Source organism: Somniosus microcephalus, unplaced genomic scaffold (assembly GCF_052327205.1).
Source record: "Somniosus microcephalus isolate GS21.2 unplaced genomic scaffold, FLI_Smic_1.0 scaffold10, whole genome shotgun sequence".
NCBI lineage: Eukaryota > Metazoa > Chordata > Chondrichthyes > Squaliformes > Somniosidae > Somniosus > Somniosus microcephalus.
In genome coordinates, this window is record NW_028225197.1 from 1,920,359 (window position 1) to 1,946,877 (window position 26,519).

Consider the following 26,519-nt stretch of genomic DNA (forward strand, 5'->3'; position numbering starts at 1 on the left):
CCGTGCTGTACCTGCCCTGGGAGTGTTTGATGGGACAGTGTAGACGGAGCTTTACTCTGTATCTAACCCGTGCTGTACCTGCCCCGGGAGTGTTTGATGGGACAGTGTTGAGGGAGCTTTACTCTGTATCGAACCCGTGCTGTGCCTGCCCAGGGAGGGTTTGATGGGACAGTGTACAGGAAGCTTTACACTGTATCTAACCCGTGCTGTACCTGCCCTGGGAGTGTTTGGTGGGACAGTGTTGAGGGAGCTTTCCTCACCCTGCTTGTTATATCCTGATGAACTCTTCGTAAAATTGCAATTTAGCTCCATTTGTCCATGTTTGGATCAAGGTTTATAATGAGGTCGGCGGTGGGACTCGAACCCAGGACCCGCTGCCCGCCCCTCCCCCGTTTGTTGCTCATTCATTGGCCAAGAGGCTGCTGAGCGACATGCGGGTTATCCAATGGCGAGAGGCGGCGCTGAGGGTGGGCGGGACTCGAACCCGGGACCCTCTGACTCTGAGGAAAGGGCGCTGCCCGCTGAGCCATTGGCAGACAATTGGAGCCGGGCTCCCGCCCCGCCCCTCCACCGTTTGTTGCTAATTTATTGGCCAAGAGGCTGCTGAGTGACATGTGGGTTATCCAATGACGAGCGGCGGCGCTGAGGGTGGGCGGGGCCTAGGAGGACGGGGAGGAAAGCGCCGCCGCCATTTTCTGCCTCGCCGCTCCGGGAGGCGCCCCTCGGTGCGGCCGTTTGACGGGGCGGGGGGTCGGCCGGCCGCTGGGGTAATGTTCTCCGCTGCTTCGCGGCGACCCCGATCAGGGCGCTGGATGCTTTCCGTCCGGTGGTTGGAGATAATTAAAGGGCCGTTCCCCGTCTACCGCCGCCATTTTCCTCGCAGCCAAGCAGCCCTGCCCGGCCCTCCCGGGCGCTGATTGGACAGCTTCACCTGGCTGCCTCCTGATTGGCCCCTGGGGACACGTGTGTGGCGCTGGGGAGACTACAAGTCCCAGAGGCCTCGGCGCGGAGGTCGGGCTCCCATTGGCTGAGCCCTGACCCCGCCCATTGAGGGCGGCAGGAAAGCACTTGACCGAATAAAGGGGTCAGAGTCCCCGCTGTTGCCACCATGCACCCTGCACTGTTGACTGGCAAAGTGGCCCTGGTGACTGCCTCCACCCGGGGCATTGGGCTGGCCATCGCCCGGCGCCTGGCCCGGGATGGGGCCCGGGTGGTCATCAGCAGCCGCAAGCAGGCCAACGTGGACAGTGCCCTGGGCCAGCTGCGGGCTGAGGGGCTGGAGGTCTCGGGCACCGTCTGCCACGCGGGCAAGCGGGCGGACCTGGAGGAGCTTGTCGGTGGGACGCTGAGGCGCCACGGAGCCATCGACATCCTGGTCTGCAACGCCGCTGTCAACCCCTTCGCCGGGAGGACCCTGGACTGCCCGGAGGAGGCCTGGGACAAGATCTTCGAGGTCAACGTCAAGGCCCCCTTCCTCTTGACCAAGCTGGTGGTGCCACACATGGAGCGGCAAGGTGGGGGCTCCATCGTGCTGGTGAGCTCCGCCGCCGGCTACCAGCCCTTCCCCGCCATCGGGCCCTACAGCGTCAGCAAGACAGCGCTGCTGGGCCTGACCAAGGTGCTGGCCGACGAGCTGGGGCCCGCCAACATCCGGGTCAACTGCCTGGCCCCCGGCATCATCAAGACCGACTTCAGCTCCGCCCTGTGGTCAGATGAGGGCTCACGCCGGCGGTTCGAGAAGAGCATCGCCATGCGCCGGATTGGTGAGCCGGAGGAGTGCGCCGGTACAGTCTCCTTCCTCTGCTCGCAGGACGCCACCTACATCACTGGGGAGACCATCGTGGTGGGCGGAGGCTTTCACTGCCGGCTCTGAGCTGACGGGTCGACATTCGAGCTGGGACGCTCTCGATGCTTCTCAATCCAGCTGCCTTCCGGGATCATTCATCGTTCTCCTCAACTCTGTAATCCTCTGCAGCCCTACAACTGTCTGAGTTCTCTGCGTTCTTCCTACATTGGCCCTCTTGCGCATCCCCCACTTCCTTCACCCCTCCCCATCTCTGTAACCTTCTCCGGCGGCCCCACAACCCTGCGCTCCTCTAATTCTGGCCTCTTGTGCATCCCACACTTCCTTCGCCCCTCCATCGACGGCCGTGCCTTCAGCTCTCCCGGCCCTAAGATCTGGAATCCCCTCCCTAAACCTCTCTACTTCTCTCTCCTCCGTTAAGATGCTCATTTAAACCTACCTCCATGACCAACCTGTCCAAATATTTCCTTGTGTGGCTCGGTGTCAAATTTGTGTCTGGTTGACGCTCCTGTGAAGCGCCTTGGGACATTGTGCTACGTTAAAGGCACTATATAAATTCGTCATGTTGTATATGTGACTCCAGTCTCGCAACAACATTGTTGACTCTTAATTACCATCTGAAGTGGCCTAGTCAGCAACTCAGTTGTATCAAACCTTTACAACGATGAAGGTCCACCACCACCTTCTTGGGCCAACTGGGGAATGGGGAAATAAATGCCGGCCTTGCCAGTGACACTCATTTCTCACGAATGAACTAATAGAAAAAACTTGTGGCATTGCTTGGCCGAACTTGGCAATTCTTTCTTCGTGTGTCAACTGCAACTGGAGAGTGGTATCAAGATGCCCCAGCAAATAATCACAATCAAAGTGTGGATTCTGCAGGAGGTGTCCTGTCAATAAAATCTAGAAACCATTGAACACGATTCCTGTCGTTTTCATTCTCGCAATTCTATCTGGAGATGCAGAAAGAAAAGAACGACTTGCATTTCTATAGCACCTTTTGTTAAGCAACCTCCTTTCCCCTCTGGCTCACAACAACACGTTTCCAGCAAGCACGAGACTTCGTAGTGGAGTATATGGAACAGACGTTACTGTGCATCAATAAAGGTGATCGGTCATCACAGAGAGTGACTTTACCCGTTTCTGGATCTTTCGAGTACACTCTGGCAAACTGTTGAAAACCATGCTCCTTTTATACACCATAATATATTTTAACTACATCAAAGGAAAATGACAAAATAACCTGGCCCAGAAATTCGGGTCTCCACGGGTGAGTACGCGCTGGGTACTCACCCGTAGGCCCAACGGAAGTGCCGGTTTCGTGCATGCGTCGGCGGGAAACCTGAGCGGCAGAGCGGGGCTATAAAAGGCCCCAGAGACCAGGTAAGGCCTCACAGCGTCGGCGGGAAACTCGAGCGGCAGAGCGGGGCTATAAAAGTCCCAGAGACCAGGTAAGGCCTCACAGCATCGGCGGGAATCTCGAGCGGCAGAGCGGGGCTATAAAAGTCCCAGAGACCAGGTAAGGCCTCACAGCGTCGGCGGGAATCCTGAGCGGCAGAGCGGGGCTATAAAAGTCCCAGAGACCAGGTAAGGCTTCACAGCGTCGGCGGGAATCTCGAGCGGCAGAGCGGGGCTATAAAAGTCCCAGAGACCAGGTAAGGTTTACCAGTCTCCAGTCTCCAGTCTGGAAGGAGAGAGGTAAAAAGTAATCCAAGTGTGACGTCACCAGAAAGCGGGTAAGTGATTGGTTGGTAAGTATTTCTCCCTTTTAAGCTTAAATCTCTTTGGTTTATAGTTTCTAAGGTGTGATATTCACCATCTAGAATCGGGGCAGAGGATATTTAAAAATAATATTAATAAATTTAATTAATTACATAGAATGGGAGATCAGGTGATGTGTTGCTGCTGCAATATGTGGGAGCTGGTGAACACCATTGATGCTCACGGTGATCACATTTACAGTAAGTGTTGGCTGCTCGAGGAACTCCGGCTCCGTGTTGAAGAGCTGGAGTCCGAGCTTCAAACACTGAGACACATCAGGGAGGGGGAGAGTTACCTGGACTCTGTGTATCACGAGGTAGTCACACCAATTAGATTAATTAATTCAGATGTAGTCCGTGGCCAGGGTCAGGATGGTGTGACTAGAAGTGAGGCAGGTATGGGGATCCAGGAGGTAGTGTTGGAGGAGCCGCAGCCCTTGCACTTGTCCAACAGGTTCGAGGCTCTTACTCCCTGTGGGGACGGGAGCAGGGACTGCAGGGAGGATGAGCAACCTGGCCACAGCACCGTGGAGCAGGGGGCCATTCAAGTGGGGGGAGTTAAAAGAAATGTTGTACTGGTAGGGGATAGTATCGTTAGGGGGATTGATAGAGTTCTTTGCAGCCGAGAGCGAGAGTCCCGAAGGCTGTGTTGCCTGCCCGGTGCCAGGGTTAAGGACATCTCCTCTGGACTGGAGAGAAACTTGGAGTGGGAGGGGGAGGATCCAGTTGTCGTGGTCCATGTTGGTACCAACGACATAGATAGGACAAGGAAGGAGGTTCTGCTGAGGGAGTTTGAGCAGCTAGGGGCCAAATTAAAAAGCAGAACCACAAGGGTAATAATCTCTGGATTATTACCTGAGCCACGAGCGAATTTGGCTAGGACAAATAAAATTAGAGAGTTAAATGCGTGGCTCAAAGACTGGTGTGGGAGAAATGGGTTTTGCTTCCTGGGACACTGGCACCAGTACTGGGGCAGGAGGGAGCTGTTCCGTTGGGACGGGCTTCACTTGGCCAGTGCTGGGACTAGAGTCCTGGCGGATCATATAACTAGGGCTGTAGCGAGGGCTTTAAACTAACTAGTTGGGGGGAGGTTCCTAGAGAGCAAATAATAAAAATGACAACAGAGAAGGTCATAGACTTAGGTAGCAGTGGGGAAATTAAAAACCAGAGCGTGTCAGGAAGGGGCAGAAGGTATGGAGTAAAAGGTAAAGTAATGAAAAGGGCAAAAGCAGGAACTAAGTGTCACAAAACATCTTTGAAAGTTCTCTATCTGAATGCACGTAGCATTCGTAACAAAATAGACGAGTTAATGGCACAAATAACTACATATGGGTATGATCTTGTGGCCATTACAGAAACATGGCTGCAGGGTGACAATGCCTGGGAATTAAACATACCAGGTTATTTTAACGATCAGGAAGGACAGGCAGGAAGGAAGGGGAGGTGGGGTGGCTATGTTAATAAAGGAAGGAATCACTGTAATACAGAGAAATGATATTGGGTCAAAAGATCAGGATAATGAAACAGTTTGGGTGGAGGTAAGGAATAATAACGGGAAAAAAACACTAGTGGGCGTAGTCTATAGGCCTCCGAACAGTGGCATCTCTGTTGGACGGAGTACTAATCAGGAAATAGTTGAGGCTTGTAATAAGGGAACATCTATAATTATGGGGGATTTTAACTATAATATTAATTGGACAAATCAAATTGGGCAGGGCAGCCTTGAGGATGAGTTCATTGGGTGTATTAGGGATGGGTTTCTTGAGCAGTATGTAACTGAACCGACCAGGGGGCAAGCAACCTTAGATCTGGTCCTGTGTAACGAGACGGGATTAATTAAAAATGTCCTAGTAAAGGATCCCCTTGGAATGAGTGACCATAACATGGTTGAATTCCATATTCAATTAGAGGGTGAGAAGGTTGGATCTCAAACAAGCGTGCTAAGCTTGAATAAAGGAGACTATGAAGGTATGAGAGCGGAATTGAGTAGAGGGGATTGGGAAAATAGATTAAAGGGTAAGACGATACATGATCAGTCGTGTACATTTAAGGAGTTATTTTACAACTTCCAAAAAATATATATTCCACTGAGAAGAAAAGGGTGTAAAAGAAAAGACAGCCATCCGTGGCTAAGTAAAGAAATTAAGGATAGTATTCGACTAAAAACATGGGCATATAAGGTAGCCAAATCTAGTGGGAGGATAGAGGATTGTGAAAACTTTAAAAGACAGCAAAAAATAACAAAAACATTGATTAAGAAAGGGAAGATAGATTATGAAAGTAAATTAGCAAAAAATATAAAAACAGATAGTAAGAGTTTTTATAGTTATATAAAAAGAAAAAGGGTGGCTAAAGTAAATGTTGGTCCCTTAGAGGATGAGACCGGGAAATTAATGGTGGGAAATATGGAGATGGCAAAAACACTGAATGAATATTTTACATCAGTCTTTACAGTAGAAGACACTAAGAATATCCCAACACTGGACAAACAGGGGGCTAAAGGGGGGGAGGAGCTAAACATGATCAAAATCACTAAGGAAGTGGTACTCGGTAAAATAATGGGACTCAAGGCGGATAAATCACCTGGACCTGATGGCTTACATCCTAGGGTCTTGAGGGAAGTGGCGGTAGCGATTGTGGATGCATTGGTAATAATTTTCCAAAACTCCCTGGACTCGGCAAAGGTCCCGGCAGACTGGAAAACTGCTAATGTAACACCCTTATTTAAAAAGGGCAGTAGACAGAAGGCTGGAAACTATAGACCGGTTAGCCTAACATCTGTGGTAGGTAAAATTTTGGAGTCCATTATTAAGGAGACAGTAACAGGACATTTGGATAATCATAATTTAATAGGACAAAGTCAGCATGTTGTTATGAAGGGTAAGTCATGTTTGACAAATTTGCTGGAGTTCTTTGAGGAAGTAACGTATAGGGTGGATAAAGGGGAACCAGTGGATGTAGTGTATTTAGACTTCCAAAAGGCATTTGACAAGGTGCCACACAAAAGATTATTGCTTAAGATAAAAAATTACGGGATTGGGGGTAATATTCTGGCATGGATAGAGGATTGGCTATCTAACAGAAGGCAGAGAGTTGGGTTAAATGGTTCATTATCAGACTGGCAATCAGTAACTAGTGGTGTTCCGCAGGGGTCAGTGCTGGGTCCCCAACTCTTTACAATCTATATTAACGATTTGGAGGAGGGGACCGAGTGTAACATATCAAAGTTTGCAGATGATACTAAGATGGGAGGGAAAGTAGTGAGTGAGGAGGACATAAAAAATCTGAAAGGGGACATCGACAGGCTAAGTAAGTGGGCAGAGATTTGGCAGATGGAATACAATACTGGAAAGTGTAAGGTTATGCACTTTGGCAGGAAAAATCGTAGAGCAAGTTATTATCTTAATGGCAAGAAACTGGAAAGTACTGAAGTACAAAGGGATCTGGGGGTCCTGGTGCACGAAACTCAAAAAGTTAGTATGCAGGTGCAGCAAGTGATTAAGAAGGCCAATGGAATGTTGGCTTTTGTAGTGTCCGTGTGTAGATAAAGACACTGAAGACAGGAGTTGGTTCATAGGTATTTACTAAGCAAGTCTGGGGGGTGGAGGTTCTAAAGGATATACACAATACACAGGCTTATATAGCCCAAGTGGCAATTACCGGCATTACGCACACCTGGGGTTCTTAAAGGCACATACACCACAATTCCTCCCCTTCTAGCTAACTAGTACATCATATTTTAAGTAATTATTAATTACATGTTATATGCAAAATAATATACATTGCTGTATTAATTAATTATAAGTTAGTCTCTCAGGAGGCTTCCTGACTCGGTCCGGATAACGCCTCGGGGGTGTAGTAGTTTCTGGTGGTGTAGTAGGTTCTTCTGGCAAGGCTGATTCGGCTTGAAGGCCAGTGTCGGGTTCATCGGGTTCCAGTATCACCGGATCGGAGGTAGATATGGGTATCTCTACTTCATCGTTAGATGTATAGCGTGGTGGTGTAGGTTGTCCCTTTTCGGATGACTTGATGATTTGGTCAGCATGGCGCCTTATTATGCTTTCTCCGATGTCCACGGTATACATCAGTGGTCCTAGTCGTGTGCAGATAGTTCCAGGCTGCCATTTCTCGGTACGGTAGTCCCGGGCCAAAACCAGTTGGCCTATCTGGAAGGCCCTAGTTGGCCTTTCATTCATGCCCTGAAACTGCCGGTTCTCCACGTCCCTTCGGATGTTGGGCTTGACCAAATCCAGCCGGCATCTTAGGTTTCTATTGTAGAACATCATGGCGGGAGTTTGGTTTGTAACCATATGTGTTGCATTCCTATATGCAAATAAGAAGTTATCCACCTTGTGCTGAAGTTTTGTGTCTTCATTACCCATGGCCTTTATGGCCGACTTAAAGGTCTGGACAAACCTTTCAGCCAATCCATTGGTGGCGGGATGGTATGGGGCGGACGTGTAGTGCTTTACCCCACTTTAAGAACTTTCTGAATTCTTCGGACACAAATTGCGGTCCATTATCAGAACATATCTGTTCCGGCAGCCCATTCCTGGCAAATATGGTCCTTAATACTGTGATGGTTTTTTCCGTGGTGGTGGAGGACATCTTTATTACCTCCGGCCACTTGGAGTGTGCATCAACTGCGACTAAGAACATTGAGTCCATAAATGGACCAGCAAAGTCGATGTGCACCCTTTGCCAGGGAGATGAGGGCCACTCCCATGGATGTAGAGGGGCCTGTGGCGGAGCATTTTGGACCTTCTGGCATCCTAGGCAACTCTTGGTCATGTCTTCGATGTCTCCATCGATACCTGGCCACCATACAAACGCCCTAGCTAGGTTCTTCATTTTCACTCCACCCAGATGCCCCTCATGAAGCTCCTTTAGCACTTTATCCTGGAGTTTGGGTGGAATCACCACTCTGGATCCACACATCAAGGTTCCTCGGCACACTGACAGCTGTTCTCTTCTTTGCGAGAATGCTGGCAACAGTGGTTCGCCATGTGCTGGCCATCCCTTCATTGTTAAATCGTAGACCCGTGAGAGAGTCGGGTCATTTCTGGTCTCCCTTTCAATGGCAGAATTTGTCACCGGTAGACATTCCACTATGGTAGAGTGGAATATCTCTACTGGGTCTACTGTAGGTGCCTCTTCTATCGTTGGCAACGGCAGGCGCGATAAACCGTCAGCATTCCCATGCTGTTTTGACCCTTTGTATTCAATGTTGTATTGGTGTGCCCCTAGAAAAAGGGACCACCTCTGTAGTCTTTGTGCCGTCATAATGGGGACACCTTTCTTAGGGTTGAATATGGAGATGAGGGGTTGATGGTCAGTCAGCAAGGTAAATTTTTGTCCGTGTAGGTAATGGTTGAATTTCTTCACTCCCCATACCAGGCTGAGTGCTTCCCTGTCTATCTGGGAATAGTTACGCTCAGCTGAGTTCAATGAGCGTGACGCAAAAGCTATCGGCCGTTCCGAGCCATCAGGGAATCTATGGGACAATACCGCTCCTATGCCGTAAGGGGATGCATCGCATGCCAGTCTGATTGGTAGTGATGGGTTGTAATGAGCCAAAACTTTCTCGGATGTGATTAAGTCTTTACATTTATGGAAGGCACGTTTACAGTCTTCGTTCCATTTCCAAATCACTCCTGTGTGTAGAAGATCATTAAGAGGGTGTAGAATAGTTGATAAGTTCGGTAAAAATTTATGATAGTAATTTATTAATCCCAGGAATGACCTCAATTGTGAAACATTTTCAGGTGCTGGGGCTTTTATAACTGCTTCAATTTTTTCAGGTGACTTATGCAACCCTTCCTTATTAATTATGTGGCCACAATATGATATCTGATTTTGGAAAAATTCACACTTGGGGCGATTTGCTCGTAGGCCCCGTTCTTTCAGCCTAGTGAGCACCTGCTCCAAATTGGCAAGGTGCTCATTGTCGTTTTCTCCTGTTATAAGGATGTCGCCTAGGTAACACTGAGTCCCCGGAATCCCTTGCAGGACTTGCTCCATAGCTCTTTGCCAGATAGCTGGAGCTGATGCTACTCCAAAAACCAGTCGATTGTACTGGTACAGGCCTTTGTGTGTGTTTATTGTGAGATACTTTTTAGAGGTCTCCTCAACCTCCATCTGTAGATATGCCTGTGCCAAGTCAATTTTTGTGAAACGTTTTCCTCCGGATAGTGAGGTGAAAATATCTTCTATCCTCGGAAGAGGATACTGTACCGTGTGAAGGACCGGGTTTACAGTCACCTTAAAGTCCCCACAGATGCGAATTTTTCTCTGTTCCTCAGAGTTATTTTTCAATGCTTTTTTCATGACTGGAACGATGGGTGTTGCCCATTCACTCCAATCTATTTTGGATAATACGCCTGCCTTTTCCAAATTCTCCAGCTCTGCCTCGACTGCCGGACGTATTGCGTATGGCACCGGTCTTGCCTTAAAAAATTTTGGAATTGCTGCATCTTCCACTTTTATTGAGGCGGTGATGCCTTTCAAGGTTCCTAGTTTCTCTTGAAACACTTCTTTGGCGTTGGCCAAGATGTCTTTTAATCGTTCAGGTATGATGTCATCCTTGTTTTTTTCCTTACTGGTCACCGTCAGTGCCTGAATGGAGTGCCAGTCTAAACGTATCTTCCTTATCCATTCACGTCCCAACAACGGTGGACCACCATCTTGTAGAATGTATAAATACAACTTTTGTATTTCTTTGCCGTTGTATACCACAGGCACCTTTATTTTTCCTTTGGGGTATACTTTCTGCCTCGTATATGTTTTTAAGATAATGGATGTGTCTTTTAGAGGTATATGCGAAAATAGCCTCTCGTAATCTCGTCGATTTATTACGGTTAGAGCTGATCCTGTATCTAGCTCCATTTTAACTGGGGACCCTGCTATTATGAGGGTAACCCAAATGGTCTGGTAATCTTCATTGACAATTACATTATGTAATTTGAGAGAGCTTAGTCTCTTGTTCCCGGAGCCGCTATCGCTCTTCTGGTCTTTGGAGCTACTGTCCGTCATCATTTGTACCTTTCTGTGCTTTTCCTTATTGATTCTTTTCCCGTTAGTGGATTTTTTATTTTCAGATCAGCATACACGTGGAATGTGTCCCATCTTTCCGCATCGCCTGCATGCTTTTTCTTTGAACCAGCAATCCCTCTGGTCATGGTTGGATCTGCCGCAGCGATAACATCTCTTGAAACCCCGTGTTATTTCATGGGTGCCGAAGTCCTGTGGCCTTTGCTGTATCTTTGCCGCTCCTATTGCACTGAAAGCCTTGTCCAGTGTTAAATCTTTTCCAGAAGATACCTTTTTTTGTGTTTCTACACTTAGGGGATCGCAGATGAATTTGTCTTGCAGAGAATCTGCCAGTCCTGCCTCAAATTGGCAGTGTAGGGTATCAACAATCTCCTCAAAATTCTTGTCCATCGGTTCGGCTGGAGTGATTAAGTTGCATAACAGCTTGTATGTTTCTGCGCCCATTAGATCCAGAAGCACTGAAGCTTTTTTTTCATCTTCTATTCCATTTGCGGTGCAAAACACCTCCACTCTTTCTACATATGTGGTCCAATTCTCTATCTTGTTATCAAAAACATCAATATTGCCAAAGTTAGGCTCTGTTTCGTTATCAAAAGCATCAATATTGCCAGACTTAGGCATTTCAAAAAAAAGATATGGCGCTTCCCGCGCTTTTTTTTCTTCTGTAGCAACGATATGGCGCTTCCTGCGCTTTCCCACCGCTGCTACCGATAACAACGCTGTTTTACTGTGGCTTCCGTTTATTTACTGTTGGAGACTCGTTCCCGACGGAGGTCTAAACGCTGACCTGCTTGCTGCGCCGGCCGTCTCCCGAGTGCACCCTCCCAGTCCGTTATTGCTTGCCTCCGATTTCGCTGCCTGTCTCAGCTGTAGAGCCCGACGCTGGAGCCCCAGCCTGACGCCCAGGAAGGATTAGCGCAGTACCTGCCACCAGCTTGGACAGCTGGTGAAACCACAGTTTCTATAACTTCCTTGAGTCTTCTGGATGCTGGAGGAATCGATGTCCTTGAGGTGCTGCCGAATTGCAGGTAAGTCCGTTTCCACTTCGTCGCCACTGTAGTGTCCGTGTGTAGATAAAGACACTGAAGACAGGAGTTGGTTCATAGGTATTTACTAAGCAAGTCTGGGGGGGGGGGGGGGGTTCTAAAGGATATACACAATACACAGGCTTGTATAGCCCAAGTGGCAATTACCGGCATTACGCACACCTGGGGCTCTTAAAGGCACATACACCACAATTGCTCTTAAAGGCACATACACCACAGCTTTCATTGCTAGGGGGATAGAATATAAAAATAGGGAGGTATTGCTTCAGTTGTACAAGGTATTGGTGAGACCGCACCTGGAATACTGCGTACAGTTTTGGTGTCCATACTTAAGAAAGGACATACTTGCTCTCGAGTCAGTACAAAGAAGGTTCACTCGGTTAATCCCGGGGATGAGGGGACGGACATATGAGGAGAGGTTGAGTAGATTGGGACTCTACTCATTGGAGTTCAGAAGAATGAGAGGCGATCTTATTGAAACATATAAGGTTGTGAAGGGGTTGGATCGGGTGGATGCGGGGAAGATGTTCCTGATGATGGGTAAAACTAGAACTAGGGGGCATAGTCTTAGAATAAGGGGCTGCTCTTTCAAAACTGAGATGAGGAGGAACTACTTCACTCAGAGGGTGGTAGGCCCATGGAATATGCTGCCCCAAAAAGCTGTAGAAGCTACATCATTACATAAATTTAAAACAGAAATAGACAGTTTCCTAGAAGTAAAGGGAATTAAGGGTTACGGGGAGCGGGCAGGAATTTGGACATGAGTCTAGGTTCGGATCGGTCATGGCCCTGTGGGTAGCGGAGCGGGCCCAGGGGCCGTGTAGCCTGATCCTGCTCCTATTTCGTGTGTCTAATTCTGTTAGATTCAGGAGATGGTTCTGTGATAGTGGATTGGCGGTTAGGATCAGATCAGCCATGATCTTATTGAATGGCGGAGCAGGCTCGAGGGGCCGATTGGCCTACTCCTGCTCCTATTTCTTATGTTCTTATGCACTGCGCGTATGCAGGAAACCGGAACTTCCGTTCCCTTAAAGGAAGGGGTTCAGAGGTCGAACGCGTGCGCCGGAGAGGCAGCGCGTGCGCCTGGAACTTCCGTTTTTTCTCCAGGTTTCTCCGGGAGGGTAAGTCTCCAGGAGTTACACATGTGAAAAGCAGGCGCAAGGCCTGCTTTTAACAAGGTAAGTGGTGAATTAATTAAAATTAGAACATTTTTTCCACAGGTTTATTATTTTTAAATACTTTAAAGAAAGGTAAGTTTATTTTTAGCACCGTTAGAAAATGTAATTAATTTTTTCAAAAATTTAAATTATTGTTTAAAATAGTTATTTTATGTAATTTATAGTTATTTTAAAAATGTGATGTTTTTCTAAAAATGTATTTGAAGTTTTAGTGATGTTTTGGGGCTTATAGTATTTATAGTTTTGACAGCTCTTCCTGTCAAATTTATGAATGGGCTACCATTGGCTCTCCATGGCCCACGTGATCCCAGGGGATGCTTCAAACTAACTGCATCCCGGGATACGCAAGCACTGCACGCCGGCAGTTGGAGGAGGCCCAGGATCGGAATCCCACGCGGGCCCACAGCACAACGGCCGGCGTGCTAGGTAAGTGCAGGTCAGAGGCTTGCACCCACGGGAAGCCTCCGACCCGAATTTCTGGGCCAAACATATCTATTTCCCAAATCCTTTGAAAACAGACTACATGTCCAGCTCCACCCAAAGTGACTCCCACTGATGCTGTGTAACTAGGGGCGTAAACCGTCTCCAGGTGACATCAGAAAGGAGCCAGGGACCATGTCACAAAGCAGCCCAAACCCCTCCCACTCTAGGTATTGCAGTGTCACATGACCAGGCTTTGCTCCTGGTGTGCAGTCTCACTGGGCATGAACGCAGGTTGTACAATCAGTCCCATCTCCAACCCTGCTCCCGCGTACTGAGACTCCAGGCAGGGAGCACTGACTCCCAAAATTACCACTGATAAATTCTCCCTCCCATCCTCTGAATGTGAGGTCCCACTATTCAAAGGCCCCATTTCAACCTCTTGCTTTATACTCCAGAAAGTCTCCCCTCACTTTATATCTGAGTGTTTCTCCCTCCTGCTTTGGCAGAGAGAGACGGTTTGTGGGAATGGTGTTTGGGATACGGCAAGGATATTACCTCTCCCTCCTTTGTGCTCTGAAACAGGTCTATTCCCTGTAACAGGAAGGGCATCAGAGCCAATAAGTGAAGGGATCTTCAGGGGGATCAAGTGCTGGGACCATCGGAGCATTAATTGGAGGGTGCATCATGGGCAATAGGCTCCCTCTGTATTATCCCATCAAACACTCCCAGGGCAGGTACAGCACGGGTTAGATACAGTGTAAAGCTCCCATTACACTGCCCCATCAAACACTCCCAGGGCAGGTACAGCACGGGTTAGATACAGCGTAAAGCTCCCTCTACACTGTCCCATCAAACACTCCCAGGGGAGGTACAGCATGGGTTAGATACAGTGTAAAGCTCCCTCTACACTGTCCCATCAAACACTCCCAGGGCAGGTACAGCATGGGTTAGATACAGAATAAAGCTCCCTCTACACTGTCCCATCAAACACTCCCAGGGCAGGTACAGCATGGGTTAGATACAGTGTAAAGCTCCCTCTACACTGTCCCATCAAACACTCCCAGGGCAGGTACAGCATGGGTTAGATACAGAATAAAGCTCCCTCTACACTGTCCCATCAAACACTCCCAGGCCAGGTACAGCACGGGTTAGATACAGAATAAAGCTCCCTCTACACTGTCCCATCAAACACTCCCAGGGCAGGTACAGCACGGGTTAGATACAGAGTAAAGCTCCCTCAGCACTGTCCCATCAAACACTCCCAGGCCAGGTACAGCATGGGTTAGATACATAATAAAGCTCCCTCTACACTGTCCCATCAAACACTCCCAGGGCAGGTACAGCACGGGTTAGATACAGAGTAAAGCTCCCTCTACACTGTCCCATCAAAAACTCCCAGGGCAGGTACAGCACGGGTTAGATACAGAGTAAAGCTCCCTCTACACTGTCCCATCAAACACTCCCAGGCCAGGTACAGCACGGGTTAGATACAGAGTAAAGCTCCCTCTACACTGTCCCATCAAACACTCCCAGGGCAGGTACAGCACGGGTTAGATACAGAGTAAAGCTCCCTCTACACTGTCCCCATCAAACACTCCCAGGCCAGGTACAGCACGGGTTAGATACATAATAAAGCTCCCTCTACACTTTCCCATCAAACACTCCCAGGGCAGGTACAGCACGGGTTAGATACAGAGTAAAGCTCCCTCTACACTGTCCCCATCAAACACTCCCAGGGCTGGTGCAGCATGGGTTAGATACAGAGTAAAGTTCCCTCTGTATTATCCCATCAAACACTCCCAGGCCAGGTACAGCACGGGTTAGATACAGAGTAAAGCTCCCTCTACACTGTCCCATCAAACACTCCCAGGGCAGGTACAGCACAGGTTAGATACAGAGCAAAGCTCCCTCTACACTGTCCCATCAAACACTCCCAGGGCAGGAACAGCACGAGTTAGATGCAGAGTAAAGCTCCCTCTAGAGTATTAGAGTCCATTATAAAAGATGTATTAGCAGAGCACTTGTAAAACAGTGACAGGATCGGACAAAGTCAACATGGATTTACAAAAGGTAAATCATGCTTCTCTGATCCACTGGAATTTTTTGAGGATGTAACTGGTAGAATAGATCAGGGAGAACCAGTAGATGTGGTGTATTTGGACTTTCAGAAGGCTTTCGATAAGGTCCCACAAAAGAGATTAGCGTGCAAAGTTAAAACACATGGGATTGGGGGCAAGGCACTGACTTGGATAGAGAACTGGTTGGCAGACAGGAAGCAAAGAGTTGGAATAAACGGGTCTTTTTCTGAGTGGCAGGCAGTGACTAGTGGGGTACCACAGGGATCGGTCCTAGGACCTCAGCTATTCACAATATATATTAATGAACTAGACGAGGGAACTAGATGTAATATCTCCAAGTTTGCAGATGACATAAAGCTGGGTGGGCGTGTGTGCTGTGAGGAGGATGCCGAGAAACTCCAGTATGATTTGGACAGGTTGGGTGATTGGGCAGATGCATGGCAGTATAATGTGGATAAATGCGAGATTATCCACTTTGGTGTCAAAAACAGGAAGGCAGATTATTATCTGAATGGCAATAGATTGAGAAAAGAGGAAGTGCAACGAGACCTGGGTGTCCTTGTGCACCAATCGCTGAAGGTAAGCATGCAGGTGCAGCAGGCGGTTAAGAAGGCAAATGGTATGTTGGCCTTCGTAGCGAGAGGGTTTGAGTACAGGAACAAGGATGTCTTGCTGCAGTTGTACAGGGCCTTGGTGAGACCACACCTTGAGTATTGTGTGCAGTTTTGGTCGCCTTATCTGAGGAAGGATGTTCTTGCCATGGAGGGAGTGCAGCAAAGCTTCACTAGACTGATACCTGGGATGGCAGGAATGACGTATGAGGAGAGATTGGGTCGATTGGGCTTATACTCACTGGAGTTTAGAAGAATGAGTGGGGATCTCATTGAAACTTATAAAATTCTATCAGGACTAGACAGACTAGATGCTGGAGGGATGTTCCCGATGGTCGGGGAGTCTAGAACCAGGGGTCACAGTCTAAGGATAAGGAGTAAGCCATTTAGGACTGAGATGAGGAGGAATTTCTTCACCCAGAGAGTGGTGAACCTGTGGAATTCTCTGCCACAGAGGGCAGTTGAGGCCAATTCATTAAATATATTCAAGAAGGAGTTGGATATATTTCTTAAGGCTAAAGGGATCAAGGGATATGGGGAGAAAGCAGCGACCGGGTACCGAATTTGGATGAACAGCCATGATCTCATTGAATGGCGGAGCAGGCTCGAGGGGTCGAATGGCCGACTCCTGCTCCTATCTTCTATGTTTCTATGTTGAGTCCAGAAGTCTGTAAAGTGCCTGATCGAAAGGTGAGGTGCTGTTCCTCGAGCTTACGTTGAGCTTCGTTGGAATCGTGTAAGAGGCCGAGGACAGAGAGGGAGTGGAGGGGAGAATTAAAGTGACAGGTGAGGTGCCCAGAACTGCTCACAGTGCTCCAGGTGTGGTCTCACCAGGGTTCTGTGTAGCTGCAGCATAACTTCTCCTCCCTTCTATTCTAGTCCTCCAGATAGAAAGGCCAGCATTCCATTAGCCTTTCTGATTATTCTCTGTACCTGTTCATGACATTTGAATGATCTCTGTACCTCGACCCCCAAGTCTCTTTGGACCTCCACTGTTTTCAGCTTTTCACCATTTAGAAAGGACCCTGTTCGATCCTTTTTAGGTCCAAAGTGGATGATCTCACATTTGCCTACATTGAAATCCATTTGCCATTCACTTAATCTGTCAATATCCCTTTGTAATTTTATGCTTTCATCCAAACTGCCTACAATGCCACCTATCTTTGTGTCATTGGCAAATTTGGATATATGACTTTCTATGCCATCATCTAAGTCATTAATAAACACAGTGAATAGTTGAGCCCCAGCACAGATCCCTGCGGGACACCACTCGTCACATCCTGCCAATTGGAGTCCGGCCCATTATCCCTACTCTCCGTCTCTTGCCACTCAGTCAATTTCCTAACCAGGTCAATAATTTGCCCTCATTTCCGTGGGCTTCTACCTTAGATAACAGTCTCTTGTGTGGGACTTTATCAAATGTCTTCTGGAAGTACTTATAAATAAATTTACACCAAAACAGACACCTTCCCTGGATCCCAAGGCTAGGAGAGGCACTCTGGAAGGTATGTGGAGCTGGGACTTGTCCATGAGAGTAACTGAAGGTAGAAAAACTGAAATAATCTGGAAAGAGAAAGGACATCAATTCGTCTCCTCCTATCTTACAGAAATAAAGAACACAACACAGGATGTGTTTACACCAAAACTGGTTTGACAGATATCCAGAAACTTAAACTCCAGCCCAGTTATAGGGGTTATTAACATCAGCACAAACAAACAAAGGATGTGATTAACATCAGAATCTAACCCCTCCAGTCACTTGTGAACTTGCTGGTGTCTCAGCAGGTGAGATGGTCGACTGAATCCCTTCTCACACACGGAGGAGATGAACGGCCTCTCCCCAGTGTGAACTCACTGGTGTCTCGGCAGGTTGGAGGACTGAGTGAATCCCTTCCCACACACAGAGCAGGTGAATATCCTCTCCCCAGTGTGAACTCGCTGGTGTCTCAGCAGGTTGGATGCAGAAGTGAATCCATTCCCACACACAGAGCAGGTGAACGGCCTCTCCCCAGTGTGAATTCGCTGGTGTTGAATGAGGTGAGATGACTGCCTGAAGCTCTTCTCGCACTGAGTGCAACTCAACGGTCTTTCATCAGTGTGAACAAGCTGCTGTTTAATTAGATCCGCAGAGATTTTAAAGCAGTTCCCACAGTCACAGCATTTAAACGGTCTCTCCCCAGTGTGAACTCACTGGTGTAAGTGGAGTCTGGAAAACAGAGTAAATCCCTTCCCACACTCGGAGCAGGTGAACGGCCTCTCCCCGGTGTGACTGCGTCGATGAGATTTCAGCTGGGATGGGCGATCAAATCCCTTCCCACAGTCCCCACATTTCCACCGTTTCTCCGTGGTGCGGGTGTCCTTGTGTCTCTCCAGGTTGGACGATCAGTTGAAGCCTCGTCCACACACAGAACACGTGTACGGTTTCTCCCCGCTGTGAATGGTGCGATGTTTTTTCAGGCTGTGTAACTGGTTAAACCTCTTTCCACAGTCAGTGCACTGGAACACTCTCACTCGGGTGGGTGTGTGTCGGTGCTTTTCCACTCACACTGATGTTTGAAATCTTTTCCCACAGACAGAACAAACATTTCTCCTTCCGCACTCAAAGGCCGATGAATGTCAGGTCCTGATGAATCGAGTGACTCTCTCAGATCTTGATATGAAGTTTGGTTTGAGTTTCCCGTCTGTAAATCGTAAAAATAAGAACATAAGGAACAGGAGCAGGAGTCGGCCATTCGGCCCCTCGAGCCCGCTCCACCATTCAATAAGATCATGGCTGATCTGATCTCGGTCTCACCTCCACTTTTCTGCCTGTTCCCCATGACCCTTGACCCCCCTGTAGTTCAAACATCTGTCTGTCTCAGCCTTGAATATATTCAGTGACTCCGCCTCCACAGCTCTCTGGGGTAGAGAATTCCAAAGATTCACGGCCCTCAGAGAAGAAATTCCTCCTCATCTCCGTCTTAAATGGGCGTCCCCTTATTCTGAGACTATGCCCCCTAGTTCTAGATTCCCCCACGAGGGGAAACATCCTCTCAGCATCCACCCTGTCGAGCCCCCTCAGAATCTTATGTTTCAATAAGATCCCCTCTCATTCTTCTAAACTCCAGTGAGTATCGGCCCAACCTGCTCAACCTTTCCTCATCAGTCAACCCCTTCACCCCAGGAATCAACCTCGTGAACTTTCTCTGAACTTCCTCCAATGCAAGTATATAGGAACATAGAAACATAGAAGATAGGAGCAGGAGTAGGCCATTCGGCCCCTCGAGCCTGCTCCGCCATTCAATGCGATCATGGCTGATCATCCAAATTCAGTACCTGGTCCCTGCTTTCTCCCCATATCCCTTGACCACTTTAGCCTTAAGAAATATATCGAACTCCTTCTTGAATATATTTAATGTATTGGCCTCCACTGCCTTCTGTGGTAGAGAATTCCACAGGTTCACCACTCTCTGGGTGAAGAAATTCCTCCTCATTTCTGTCATAAATTGCCTACCCCTTATCCTTAGACTATGACCCCTGGTTCTGGACTCCCCGACCATCGGGAACATCCTTCCTGCATCTAGTCTGTCCAGTCCTGTCAGAATTTTATAAGTTTCGATGAGATCCCCTCTCATTCTTCTAAACTCCAGTGAGTATAAGCCCAGTCGACCCAATCTCTCCTCATACATCATTCCTGACATCCCAGGTATCAGCCTGGTGAATCTTCGCTGATCTCCTTCCATGGCAAGAACATCCTTCCTCAGATAAGGCGACCAAAACTGCACACAATACTCAAGGTGTGGTCTCACCAAGGCCCTGTACAACTGCAGCAAGACATCCTTGTTCCTGTACTCAAACCCTCTCACTACGAAGGCCAACATACCATTTGCCTTCTTAACCTCCTGTTGCACCTGCATGCTTACCTTCAGCGACTGGTGCACAAGGACACCCAGGTCTCGTTGCACTTCTCCTTCTCCCAATCTATTGCCATTCAGATAATAATCTGCCTTCCTGTTTTTGCCACCAAAGTGGATAACCTCACATTTATCTACATTATATTGCATCTGCTATGCTTTTGCCCAATCACCCAACCTGTCCAAATCATCCTGGAGTTTCTCGGCATCCTCCTCACAGCACACACGCCCACCCAGCTTTGTGTCGTCTGCAGATTTGGAGATATTACATCTAGTTCCCTTGTCTAGATCATTAATATATATTGTGAATAGCTGGGGTCCAAGGACCGATCCCTGCAGTACCCCACTAGTCACTGCCTGCCACTCGGAAAAAGACCCGTTTATTCCAACTCTTTGCTTTCTGTCTGCCAACCAGTTCTCTATCCAAGTCAATACCTTGCCCCCAATCCCATGTGCCTTAACTTTACACGCTAATCTCTTATGCGGGACCTTATCGAAAGCCTTCTGAAAGTCCAAATACACCACATCCACTGGTTCTCCCTAATCTATTTTACCAGTTACATCCTCAAAAAATTCCAGTAGATTAGTCAAGCATGATTTACCTTTTGTAAATCCAAGTTGACTTTGTCTGATCCTGTCACTGTTTTCCAAGTGCTCTGCTATTACATCTTTTATAATGGACTCTAGCATTTTCCCCACTACCGATGACAGGCTTACCGTTTTCTCTCTGCCACCTTTTTTGAATAGTGGGGTAACATTAGCTACCCTCCAATCCATGGGTACTGTTCCAGATTCCATTGAATGTTAGAAGATGATCAGCAATGCATCTACTATTTCTAGGGCCACTTCCTTAAGTACCCTCGGATGTAGATTATCAGGCCCTGGGGATTGATCGGCCTTCAATCCCATCAATTTCCCTAACACCATTTCCCTACAAATGCTGATTTCTTTCAGTTCCTCCCTTTCATCAGACCCTATATTCCCCAACATCTCTGGGAGGTTATTTGTGTCCTCCTTTGTGAAGACAGAACCAAAATATGTATTTAATTGGTCTGCCATTTCTTTGTTCCCCATTATAAATTCCCCTGATTCTGACTGCAAGGGACCTACGCTTGACTTCACCAATCTTTTTCTCTTCACATATCTATAAAAGCTTTTACAGTCAGTTTTTATGTTCCCTGTAAGCTTACTCTCATATTCTATTTTCCCGTTCTTGATTAATCCCTTTGTCCTCCTTTGTTGAATCCTAAACTGCTTTCAATCCTCAGGTTTACTGCTTTTTCTGGCCAATTTATATGTCCTCTCCTTGGATCTTATGCTATCCCTAATTTCCCTTGTTAGCCACGGTTGAGTCACCATTTTTGTTTTATTTTTATGCCAAACTGGGATGAACAAATTCTGTAGTTCATCCATGCGGTCTTTGAATGTTTGCCATTGCCTATCCACCGTCAACCCTTTGAGTGACATTCCCCAATCAATCCTACCCAACTCACGCCTCAGAAGTTATGCTGAACCTTTATAAAGCGCTAGTTAGGCCACAACTGGAGTATTGCGTCCAGTTTTTGTCACCGCACTTTAGGAAGGATGTGAAGGCCATTGAGAGGGTGTAGAGGAGATTTACCAGAATGGTTCTGGGGATGGGGGATCTTCGCTACAAGGACAGGTTGGAAAAGCTGGATTTGTCATCATTAGAGCAAAAGAGGTTGAGGGGTGATTTGATAGAGGTGTACAAGATTATGACGGGTTTGGATAGGCTAGACGGGGAAAGGCTGTGCCCACTAGTTGATGGTACAAGGACTAGGGGACACAGATTTAAGGTTTTGGGCAAGAGATACAGGGGCCTGTGAGGAAAAACTTTTTTACGCAGTGAGTGGTGATGACCTGGAACTCACTGCTGACAGAAGTGGTGGAAGCAGAGACACTCAATGTTTTCAAGGGGAGACTGGATAGGCACTTGAGGGAAATAAACTTGCAGGGCTACGGGGATAGAGCGGGGGAGTGGGACTGACTGGATTGCTCTACAGAGAGCTGGCATGGACTCGATGGGCCGAATGGCCTCCTTTTGTGCCGTTATGACTCTGTGACCTCTACCAACTAGAAGGACAAGGGCAGCAGGTGCATGGGAACACCACTACCTCCAAGTTCCCCTCCATGTTACACACCATCCTGACTTGGAAGTATATCGCCGATCCTTCATCTTCGCTGGGTCAAAATCCTGGAACTCGCCCCTGAACAGCACTGTGGGAATACCTTCACCACATGGACTGCAGCGGTTCAAGAAGGCGGCTCCCCACCACTTTCTCAAGGGCAATTAGGGATGGGCAATAAATGCTGGCATTACCAGCGACACCCAGATCCCATGAACAAATTTTTAAAAACTACGTTCCTCATTTTGTCCGTATATTTTCCTTTCCTGCTCTTTCTCTACTCATCTCTCTCTAATTGACTGCTACATTACATTCCTACATGACCACATGTCAGAAGTCCTGCAATTGCTGCACAGCGCTTGGAGATGTCCTGAAATTGTGAAAGGTGCTGTACATAGTCAAGATCTTTCTTCTTACTTATCTTCTCCTCTCCTGTCTCATTTTTGAAATGTCAATGTTTCTTATCATCACTCACTTTCTCCTCAAATTCTTTTCTTCTCATCTCCTTCGTTTGTCTCTTTCTTACTTTGATCTTTAGTTTTTCTTTCCTTGTCTCTCATTTATTTCTAATGTCCTGTTTCGCTTCCCTTATTACTCTCACTATTACCTCAATGCTAGTCAGTCGGGGGGAAACTCTCCACTGGCTGGAGTCAGACCGAGCACAAAGGAAGATGGTTGTGGTGGTTGGAGGTCAATCATCACAGCCCCAGGATATCGCTGCAGGTGTTCCTCAGGGCAGTGTCCTCGGCCCAACCATCTTCAACTGCTTCATCAATGACCTTCCCTCCAACATAAGGTCAGAAGTGGGGATGTTCGCTGATAACTGCACAGTATTCAGTTCCATTTGCAACTCCTCAGATAATGAAGCCGTCCATGCCCGCATGCAACAAGACCTGGACGACATTCAGGCTTGGTGTTGTGTATTTTGAATGTGTATTAGAATTGTCCCACATGGGATACCGTAGTGGTGATTTGCAATGCACTGTGGGAAATGTAGTGCATTGAGTGAAGAAGCACATTGTAAATAAAATGGCCATTAACTAAACTCTCCACCCCGGAGTCCTCCTTAATTGTTATATAGATTAAGGGTATAAAACCCCTTGAGACACAACAAAACTGGCGACGAGGACGATGGACTTGCGCATCACTTTGCACTGGAATCGGCGATGTTTAAAGTAAGAAGTTTCTGTCTTTCCTTAATGGCGCGCCCGCAGTTTAGTGCTGATGAAATCGCCTCGTAAAGGTGGCGGTTCATGTGTTACACAAATAAGAAGGGGGAGAGTAATGATACAGTGAAACGAAGTGGAGGAAAAGGACTAAAATAAAAAAAAATTAAATGGCTGTGCGTTTGGACCATTTGATGAAACGGCGGAGCAATGGAGTGCTTATACAGAGCGTTTTGGACTTTCTCGTGACTGCAAATGGCATTAAAGATGACGTGAAAGTGGTGATGTTCCTCAGTGTGATCGGAGCAAAAACATTTGGCTTGTTACGGAGTTTGATGCACCCGGATAAGCCCGGCGCTAAGACATATGATCAGATTGTGGAAGTTTTGGAAACACATTTCGCACCCAAGCCGCTGCTGATTGCCGAGAGGTTCAGGTTTCACAAACAAAACCAAGGGGAGGGTGAGTCCACAGCCGAATATGTTGCAGTGCTAAAGAAGCTAACTGAGCATCATGAGTTTGGTGAAACTCTAAATGACACTGTCCGTGATAGGTTTGTGTGTGGATCAAGATGTGAAGCAACACAGAAGTGCTTGCTCACGACTGACAAACGGACGCTTAAATCAGCAGTGGAGCTCGCTGTGTCTATGGAGTTAGCAGCTAAAGATGCACAGCTGTTGGGGGCTGAAACAAGAGTGCACAGGGTAGCAGCTACACCGGATAAGCATGCAAGGGGCGCCAGAGAGTGTTACAGATGTGGAAGGTCAGGTCATCAGCCATCTGAATGCTGGTGTAAAGACCTGACCTGTCAGAAATGTGAAAAGAAAGGACACATTACACACACGTTCAAAGGGCAAAGCAAACAATCCTACACAGAGACACACAAAAACAAACAAGGAAACACATCCAACTGGCGTTCTAAAAAGAAAAACCTACACATGGTGAAACAAGTACAGGAAGACAGTGACATAGACTCTGATGGGGAGCTGAATCTCCATGTGTTAACGGTGAATGGAGGCTCATCAGGCTATGGAGTCACTCCACTACTAGAGGGAATACCGGTCAAAATGGATACGGGGGCCGCTGTCTCCTTGATTTCAGAGAATCTATTCAAAGAAAAACTGAACCACCTATCACTGAAGCCGGCCAAGCTCATCTTAAAGACCTACACTGGGGAAACAGTCCCAATGCTGGGTAAGACGGAGGTCAAGGTGGAGCTTAATGGACAAACTGTGATGCTGCCAGTTTACGTGGTCAAGGGTGACTATCCATCCCTGATGGGCAGGCAATGGTTGGAGAAAATTCATCTGGATTGGAAAAAAGTGAATGCGGTGTCAGTCGAAGAGGTGGGGCTAGCGGCAGTGTTGACAAAGCATGCGGCTGTCTTTGACGGAGAATTGGGGAGTATGAAGGGGATTACGGTCAAACTCAAGGTGAAGCCTGACAGCCAGCCACGATTCCTGAAGGCCAGGAACGTTCCCTACGCCCTCAGACCAAAGGTGGAGGCTAACCTGGAGTGTCTGGTCAAGATAGGGGTCCTGGTACCGGTTTTACACAGTGAGTGGCCACGCCCGTGGTACCAGTGATGAAGAGTGACGGCGTGGTTCGCTTAGGTGGAGATTTCAAAGTAACAGTGAATCCTGTGCTCTCAGCTGAACAGTACCCCCTCCCCATCATTGAAGATCTTTTCGCGGGTCTAGCAGGCAGTCAGAAGTTTAGCAAGATTGATCTATGCCAAGCCTACTTGCAGATGCATGTAGAAGAGGACTCACAGAAGTACCTCACCATCGCCACCCACAAGGGCCTCTACAGGTACTGTCACCTACCCTTTGGTACAACGTCAGCACCAGCATTGTTTCAGCGGACTATGGACCAGATCTTAAGTGGCATTCCAGGGGTACAATGTTATCTCGACGATATCCTTGTCACAGGAAATCGTCAGAAGACAAACACGGGACACAACCAACAGAGTACCCTTCGTCGTCCAGTACTTCCCCGGAGCGGAGAAACTACGCCATGTTCTTCGCAGCCTTCAACATGTCATCGATGATGATGAACACCTCGCTAAGGCCATCCCCACGCCTCCACTACTCGCCTTCAAACAGCCACCTAACCTCAAACAGACCATCGTTCGCAGCAAATTACCCAGCTTTCAGGAGAACAGCGACCACGACACCACACAACCCTGCCACGGCAACCTCTGCAAGACATGCCAGATCATCAACACAGATACCATCATCACACGTGAGGACACCACCCACCAGGTACATGGTACATACTCATGTGACTCGGCCAACATTGTCTACCTCATACGTTGCAGGAAAGGATGCCCCGGAGCATGGTTCATCGGCGATACCATGCAGACACTGCGACAATGGATGAATGGACACCGCACAACAATCGCCAGGCAGGAGTGTTCCCTCCCAGTTGGGGAACACTTCAGCAGTCAAGGACATTCAGCCTCCGATCTTCGGGTAAGCATTCTCCAAGGCGGCCTTCGAGACACACGACAACGCAAAATCGCCGAGCAGAAACTGATAGCCAAGTTCCGCACTCATGAGGACGGCCTCAACCGCGATCTTGGGTTCATGTCATGCTACATGTAACCCCACCTGATGTAGGGTCACCCAGACTCGAGTCGTCGTTGGCTTGTTCTCTCTACACAGATGCGGCCGGACCTGCTGTGATTTCCAGCAAAAAAAATGTTTTTCGATCTGTTTTTTGTTTTTCATGCAGACCCCAGCATCTGCAACATTTGACCCCTTGTGACCCCACCTCATTGTTCTTTGATGTAATGTTTTCCTGACTGACCTGTTTGGACACCATTCACACCTTTGATCGCTGTGATTATCTCTCTGCTGAGGTGCGACAAATGGTAGTTAGAAAGATTACCTGTAATCATCTGGCATTATTCTCTGACTATATAAGCTGTGTCTTTATGCATCTCTCCACTTCACCTGACGAAGGAGCAGCACTCCGAAAGCTTGTGATTTCAAATAAAACTGTTGGACTATAACCTGGTGTTGTGTGACTTCTTACATTTGTCCACCCCAGTCCAACTCCGGCATCTCCACACCATGACTACTATCGACACCACAAACTGCCGGCTCAAAGTGGAGAGGATCTCCAAGAAGATCGCGCATATCGACACAGACATCAAGTTTCTAGAGAGATGCAAGAAAGCAGACAAGATCCCAAAAGGACTACAGATCACAAACCCACTCAAGTCGACCTACAACACAGACTACGCTGAGAGACTCTGCCGTCGTACCTCTCGCACACTCCTCAACCATCTCGTACACCAGCTCTACAGCAGACGCCGCAACCTCAAAACCGAGATAGAGTCCATATTCTCAGCCTGTG

At 47.8% G+C, this 26,519-nt stretch overlaps 1 protein-coding gene and 1 pseudogene across 1 annotated transcript; one reads left to right on the forward strand and one right to left on the reverse strand.

Moving 5' to 3' along the window:
- Window positions 1-702: 702 nt before the first annotated feature.
- LOC147083987 (dehydrogenase/reductase SDR family member 4-like) lies at window positions 703-2,913 on the forward strand. The gene has a single exon (XM_085980004.1). The coding sequence runs from the start codon at window positions 1,109-1,111 to the stop codon at window positions 1,871-1,873; it is 765 nt and encodes a 254-aa protein (XP_085836130.1). The 5' UTR covers window positions 703-1,108; the 3' UTR covers window positions 1,874-2,913.
- A 14,710-nt stretch (window positions 2,914-17,623) lies between these two features.
- On the reverse strand, window positions 17,624-25,009 carry LOC147083988 (uncharacterized; annotated as a pseudogene).
- Window positions 25,010-26,519: the final 1,510 nt, after the last annotated feature.

Excerpts from the sequence above, each read along its gene's own strand:
- LOC147083987 (XM_085980004.1), top strand. The coding sequence starts at position 1,109 with ATGCACCCTGCACTGTTGACTGGCAAAGTGGCCCTGGTGACTGCCTCC.